The 8,025-nt window shown below is 38.6% G+C and overlaps 1 protein-coding gene across 1 annotated transcript; it reads left to right on the top strand.

Annotated features, from left to right (window-relative positions):
- Positions 1-934: 934 nt before the first annotated feature.
- LOC117122876 (tetraspanin-17-like) lies at positions 935-7,684 on the top strand. Its single transcript, XM_033268639.1, has 4 exons — positions 935-1,296; positions 3,510-3,996; positions 5,564-5,654; positions 6,162-7,684. The coding sequence occupies exons 2-4, from the start codon at positions 3,531-3,533 to the stop codon at positions 6,457-6,459; spliced, it is 855 nt and encodes a 284-aa protein (XP_033124530.1). The 5' UTR covers positions 935-1,296; positions 3,510-3,530; the 3' UTR covers positions 6,460-7,684.
- Positions 7,685-8,025: the final 341 nt, after the last annotated feature.

Here is an 8,025-nt window from a genome sequence, read left to right as displayed (position 1 = left end):
AACGGCCGTCGGGCCAACCTTTGTGTAAGTACGTTGTGCCAACGTAATTATTTGACCTTCAACCAACGTCGGCCCGACGTTGATCCAACTAGTCGGGCTGACGTCTTTCCAACAAGCTGAATCGGCGTTGGGCCGATGGAAAAACGGCCGTCGGGCCAACCTTTGTGTAAGTACGTTATGCCAATGGCAACGTAATTATTTGACCTTCAACCAACGTCGGCCCGACGTTGATCCAACTAGTCGGATAGACGTCTTTGCAACTGGCTGAATCGACGTTGGCCCGATGGAAAAATGAACGTCTAGGCAACATCATAAAGGTACGTTGGGCCAACGTGATTGGTCGACGTTGCACAAACATTATCGGGCCAACGTAGATCCAACTAGTCGGGCCGACGTCTTTCCAACCAGCTGAATCCACGTTGGGCCGATGGAAAAACGGCCGTCGCACCAACCTTTGTGTAAGTACGTTGTGCCAACGTAATTTTTCGACCTTCAACCAACGTCGGGTCAACGTCGCTTGCTAGCTGGGATTTTGTCTGCGTGATTTGTCAAACCTAAGAGCTTGTTTGGGCCCCTTATAGGTGGGTGGAAATACATTCTCTGTAAATGTAATGTCGTCTTGCGTAATACCGGCAAGGATGCCCTGTAAGGACATAGTTAATTTAAAAAAAAAGGTTTTCCATCCGGACCCCCTCCATCGAGGGCCAATGTGAGGTGAGGTGAGGTGGAGGGATGGGGATCGTCGCATCTGGCCGGCCATATAATAATTGCTTCCGACGCGCCTGAAATAGATATGATGTTATCTGAGTAAACTGCTGTTTTTCTGTTTATTCCACGGTCAACACAAGAGCATAAAATTAGAATGTGAAATGAGTCATCTGCAAATTATCGGATAGTAGAGGGGGTGCTTCAACATGAATTGAATATTCACATTGGAAATCGAAACAGGTATCGATGAGTGTGTCAAAATGTGTTATCATTTCACTGTAATATATGCTGTGTGTTGATGGTTTCGTGCGGGTGATGAAACATATTTTATAATGGACTTCGGACCCGTGTCAAAGCAGACCAACTCCTCTACAAAACAACGCCATCGACAAACAACATAGAGATGTAGTATCTACTATACAAAGTCACATCGTTGTATACGCCTAGCCTGTTTCTCGAAGGTTATTCATAGAAACGAGCGACTTCACCTCAATTATCCATCTAAGAAATTGGAATTTTCGCTATTGATTTTCTTCTGTACTCCCTCCGACGATCGATATAATCTGTTTTAACATTTAGTTGTGTATGGTAAGTTTATCATTTGCCGTAGCTTATCTGCTGAGCTTAAAATATGCCTTTAAACGTGGATACTATAGATTTAGAATTGCTGTCAAAATGTTTCAGTGTTTCCAGCGTTGCTATTTGCTAATAATAATTACAGTGCTGGCAGTATACGATAGCAAGCGGCGTATTAGATTACGTTTCTTCTCTGTTTGTAGCCTCTTCGTAGATGTGTTCAAGTACCCGGTAGTCATTTAGCATTTACTTCCTACTCGTGGAGCTTTAATCTCTTTCTTAGGAACGCACAAGGAGGGTAATCGCATACAGTGGCGTATCTAGGGAACGCGACCCCATCTTCACCTTCGCCCCTCCCCCACCCCCATCAGCACCACCACTTCAAGACTTCTAGATACGCCACTGATCGCATAAAACTAACTCTAATAATATACGGTAAAATAATGCTGTAAAGATTGAGTACATCTCAATGAGTGAGGCATCTGCTGCTGCTACCGTATATATTATAACTGTCTTCAACATTATAAATAAAATTGCCAATGAAAATTGTTCCGAATGATATAGATAATTTAAGTTAAGTCTGTATTACCTGAGGAAGTCTCAGACGGGTGTAGTATGAGCTGCCCAGTGTGGGGCATGCGTCTACAGTTATTTTCGCGCAATAATTAATAAAAACATGTCATAATTGGTCAATAAATTTATGGTATACGGAAAAATTGGTGGTGAGGTCAGGTCACACTGATACGATTCAATTGCTCATGAAAGAGTTAGGTCTAACAGGGTAATTAAAACTGAAGCGGATACTATGTGTTTACTTTTGAGACGTATCGCAGTATACACACACAAACAAAGATTAATACGACGGACATACTGTACTGCCAACTGTAATAGGATTTTCATCCAATATTGCTGATACAATAGAGGAATAACTGTATCACTATATATGTAGGCCTACCAATAAATCGTCTATCAACTAGGGGTGGCGTCGTGCAGTGGTAACTCCTATCGGGGATAAAAACACAATTGAATTTGTACATATTGCAGGCAGATTAATCATTTAACATATTTTTAATTCCCCAAATCCCCATTCCGCAACCTTTTTTTAGCCCACGCCCCAAATTATATGTCAAGCACTCATACGCGACCCATCAAACCGGAAGCCAAATTTCTCATCTCAATTTCATAGGGAAATGATTGAATACGGTATTATTATTTTTTCAGTTTGAGTGAATTAAGTCAATAAATGTCGTTTTATACGTGCAAGGGGTATCAGAAGAACTCACTTGATTTTGTTTAGCAATCGATTAAAAGATAGGCCTACTCCAAAGATCACCCATACAATCAATTTAAAACCCATAAAAGTGAAATTATAACTTTGAATTACTCATTTAACAAAACACGTAAGTTATCAAATGTTCCAATAAGATTTTTTAAAATGAATTATTTACAGACTCCATTTTACTATAAGCCTACACAAATTCATAGATTTGCTGCCAGAAATATGGGTTAGGCCTATGCGAAGACATAGACACATTAAATTGAAGAGAATGTTTTGTCCTTTAATAATTAAATCCTTAAATAATTTTCAGCTGAAAGCCAAACACATCGAAAGGAACAAAAGTTGTCATAGACCTACCTGAAGTACAAATGTTTTGATAGAGGCTTATATTATTTAACATAATATAAAGCGCTCTGTAACCTAATAAAATAGGCGCTATATATAAATACTAAAATAACAAAGTAACAAATGAAGCTATGATAACAAATGCATTACAAAAGTAAACTGCACTTTCGTTTACTGTAATTTGATTTCGTTTGTCCTTGTCCGTATTAAGTAGTTTTCACGATCTGAGGAGATTATGCGACCCATCTAAATGTTTCCGCGACCCAAAAATTGGGTCGCGACCCCTAGGTTGCGGAACGGTGCCCTAAATGATCGGATGCTCTGGGGGATTTGTTCCTGAAACCCTCTGGATCCTGAAAGTCTCTGGATGGCCCAGCTGCCCTCCCCGGCCCCGCCCACTTTTGCTGTCTCGCGGCACGCGTTGCCCGGAACATCGGTCCCGTCGGGGACATTGCCGCTCATCGCTTCACCTTCCCGGCTGGGCAAATCCAGGCGCCATCGCAACTAATATTAATATTCGCTAAATAGATGATTTATGGAAACAATTGTTTTGAAGCCATTATTAACAATTACCGTACGTTTTTGTGTATTTTCATTAAAGGTGATATAGAAAACTACCGGTATGGGCGAAAAACCAGTTCACCCTAATAGTGGGAAACATACTCCCCAGCGCCGACGTCAACGGACAGGGGCTCCTCCTGGCGTCGAGGTCAGCTTATGTACCAAGTACTGTATGTTTTTCATGAACGTTCTGTTTTGGGTCCTGGGTGCTGCCATTTTGGGCTTCGGGATCTGGGGCTTAATTGCGAAGAATGGTGGCATAGTGGATGCCATTGCTGAAGACCAACAGGTGAAATTGGACCCGATGTGGATGTTTGTGTTTGTCGGCGGATTGATATTCACGCTCGCTTTCTTTGGGTGCATCGGTGCCTTGCGAGAGAACACGTGTATGCTGAAATTCTTTGCGTACTCCGTCATCTTAATATTTCTGTTGGAAATTACTGCAGGGGTGCTTGGTTACATTTATCAGGATAGATTAGTGAATATTCTGGAAACCTACGTAAACAAAACTATTTTAGCATACTATGGTAAGACACGTTTTTGTTATCAACTTCCTCACGTAGGCCTTAGTGTGTTTTTGAAATGATAAAGTTGGGCCTAAACAAATTGACCATTCCACTAAGACGGCCCCGCCCCTTTTGTAATGTTGCCAAGGTTCCACACAAAACAAGAAGGTAGAACCATACGTACCACGTGTAAGACACGTGCCTATTCCTATCCCTGTTCTGATTGGTCAGTTGTTTGAGTGAAATTCCAGATAGGTACACCAAAAGCCGTCTTGTTAATTTAAGTGCGCATGGCTTATAATAAAAGTTGTTCCATTTTATGCAAAAATATGAATAATCTGGACCCATTTTCTTAAAAATTGACCCGTTTTACGCAAAATGTTAGAAATCTGGACCCATTTTCTTAATAGTTTTACTCATTTTACGCAAAATATGAGAAATCTGGACCTATTTTTAAAATGTGGACCCATTCTTTGTGGACCCATTAGAAAATGGTGTGGGACTGTCCCAATTACAAATGACAATAAATTGAAATTGAATTGCTGGCTATGGCATTGGGCCTAATCGACTATGTCTTTGTCCCATCCTATAATCATAATGTTTTCTACTAAAAACACTACATGTTGTAGCACCAATTCTCTTCTTTGATCTCAGAGTGAATTACATATTACAAAAATACAAATCGCGCGCATCTCTGTGTACAGATTGGACTATTCCCACGCGTGCATAATATTCTTGGCTACACGTAATTAAAACTACAAATGATATTTCATTTTGATGTGTAGGCCTATTCATTCCTTTTGTTATAAAAATGATGAATACGGAGACGGAAGAATACCATAGGCAAATAAACGCCATCTTAATCCCTCCCCTTAGAAAAATGACGTGTTGTGTCACAAAACGCACGTGTTTGCGTATGTTTTAACAAATGTGATTATGTGGGACCTTAGCAACAATATCCAAGGGGCGGGGCATAGCGGAAATGTCCATTGCCTTATGTTAAGCCCTGTCCAGATCACATTTTATTTCACATAAAAAATATGACATGGATGCCTAAATATGGTCATAATGACATCATATCATGACTATGTAATAGGGAGCTTTCGATTGCACGACGACTGTAGGACGTAGAACGTAATGACGTCACTAAAAGCCATCTGCGCATGCGAGAGCGTTAAGGTCACCTCATCGAGTAGATTCTGGAACGCAATTTGGCCAGCAGAGAACGTCGTAGGACGCCAGGTAGGACGGTCACGCGTGGGTGTGATTCCGTTCTAGCGTCGCGTCGGCGTCGCACAAATGGAAAGCTCCCTATCAGGCACATCATGACTGTATATGGGCATCCAAACAGTTTGCTGTCAATTACAATGTGATAGTCTGGAGATTGCTTTTTATCAGCTTCGATAACTTTAAACCGTTTAGGCTGCCCAAAATGGATAGATTAAAGCTACAGCATTATAAATTATTGTATTCGGTGCTTCCATGTTACCTGTGTTGGTAGCCGTCTCTATTGACTAAGTTACCGTTATGCTCAACTAAACTTGATTGTGTGTTTTTTGGGTTTCTTTTTTTTCTTGGAACAATTTAGACGATGCTGACACCCAATATTTAGCAGACGAAATGCACCAGGGACTAAAGTGCTGTGGAATACACGAGCCTAGCGATTGGGAGGCCAATATGTAAGTTTTGAACCGTGTGTAGTGCCGTTAAGCATTAATTTGTGAAGAGAAACATTCCCACTCACTGCCAGCGTCGTTTTAATCCATGTTGTCCCATGTGATAAAAAAAAAATTACTGCTTTTCGTTTTCTCGTTTCATTTTATTGTATGAGATTGACCCCCTGTTCTTTTTCCACAATTTTCCTTGTACTATTAATATGAGATTAGTTTAAATGATTTTCTGATGTTATGCTTGGTGATAAAAAGAAAATTCTTTTTTGGTAACGTTTAATATATAGGCCTACTAACTAGATAGCGCAGCGTAAACAAACCATGGATCATATTATATCACCATATCTAAATTAATAAATAAATTATTATTGTTGATTTTGATATGATTGTCATATCATCATCATCATTAAACGTATTTTTTTTTAAGAATAATACATGGATTAATAGCAAAAAAAATATTCGTTATATTTTTTGACTGCCAAGTATTCAATGACATATATCTCATCACCATAACAGGTATTTTACTTGTGATGGACCCGCAGCGACAGAGTGTAGCGTGCCGTATTCTTGCTGCAAGCCTGTAGACGGTGTAGTTAACTACCAGTGTGGTTACGGTGTGTTGGAACTAACACCAGGCGAACAGGAAGATATTATATATACCAACGGATGTGCCGACGAGTTAAAAGATTGGTTCCAAACTAACATTATTTTCATCAGTATAGCAGGAGGGTTGCTGATGATTTTGCAGTGTATTTTTATTTGTCTGGCGAAGGGGATGATCAACGATATTGAAGCAGTGAAATCGTATTGGTAGTGGTAGCACTGATCGCATCGCGGAGGATCCAGGAGCCCGGGAGTACCCTCCTCTCTACACCATACAATTTTATTACTCGGCAAAAACCATACACATCTACAAACACAAATAACACTTGCTTGCATGCAGTGTTGAGTTTCGTCAGATGGTTATGACAAACACAAATTGGAGGATAAAAATAAGATAAATTTGGATAGCAGATCAACACTAAAGCTATAGAGATAGCCATTATGATTATTTTTAGTTCCGAATGATCGTTTACGTAACCTTTCTTTATAAATGGCATTAGCAGAATCAACTTTTTGCAATTGTACCGTAATGTATCTAACGTGACATTCACTGAAAGTCGCAGTCTGCTTTTAAAGCTTCGAATATAAAAAATGTGCATAGGAAATGTTCGGACAGAAACATAATGGAGAATAATATCAATGTATATAATTATAACGTACCGTAAATCGTTCAATCCTATATTTATAAGAATTATAAAATTGTACTGACAAACTGCTTTTTAATCACTTTCAAATTGAACAGTATTTACGTAATTAACATTTTGTATATTTTCGTCATAAACAGAGTCTTGTAGATTTAAATTTAAAGTATTTCAGAATGTGTATATTAGGTCTTACACCGTTAATGTGTATGCCTATCCACACACAATTCAATTTCCAATATAAATTATTATTTCGTATGTTGATATATTTTCTTTTTTAATTCTATTTTTTGTAAGATTTATACATTTCAATATACTAGATATCTGTTCACAATGTAATATATATTTATATAGGATAATTGTATAACTGTGAATACAGTCGGATCACTCCGTTGTCAAACTACAGTATTATACAGTAATATACGAGGGGTTTTTTTTTTGCCCTACTTAACATATTATCATACCGAATAACTCAGTAGGAGTCGGGTGGGTATCGAACCCATCGGACCTCCAGATAACTAACCTAGTGTCATAACCACTAGACCACCGAGCTTGCGCTTAGTGACTAGCATTGAATTCGATCCCCGGCAAGTAGCAGCGGGTACTGCAAATGCTATTTCGACCTCCCCTCCTCAGCATTACTGATTTATAAACACTATGTACAAGTTGGCATATCTATTAGTGATTAGTTTTAACCAATCACTAACTTGTACATAGTGTTTGTAAATCAGACATGCTGAGGACCTGAGTACAAGTAAATATTCAAGTTGAAATAAAATTGTGCTCTAAAAGTCTGGACTAATATGACTATATATATATATATATATATATATATATATATGTATATATATATATATATGTATATATATATGATATTTAGTAAAACACGGCAGTGATAGTATTAATGATAGATGATTCAAAATGAAACGTGCTCATAATATGTTATTTATTGTATGTTTACTATATAGGCCTACTTAAGAATATAATGATGTTAATTTTTTTTTTATATAATAATAGGCGGAATAAAGAGCTACACAGGAACAGGCTGTATGATTTCTATCTGCACGTCGCATGCATGTATAAGCTCAACCGTGTGTGTGTGTATCATGCCTTAGTTTATATGAACTAGAGAACAT

This window comes from Anneissia japonica, unplaced genomic scaffold, assembly GCF_011630105.1.
Source record: "Anneissia japonica isolate Jap-2015-1 unplaced genomic scaffold, ASM1163010v1 scaffold287711_len853857_cov187, whole genome shotgun sequence".
Lineage (NCBI taxonomy): Eukaryota > Metazoa > Echinodermata > Crinoidea > Comatulida > Comatulidae > Anneissia > Anneissia japonica.
This window is presented reverse-complemented; position numbering and strand designations above follow the sequence as displayed.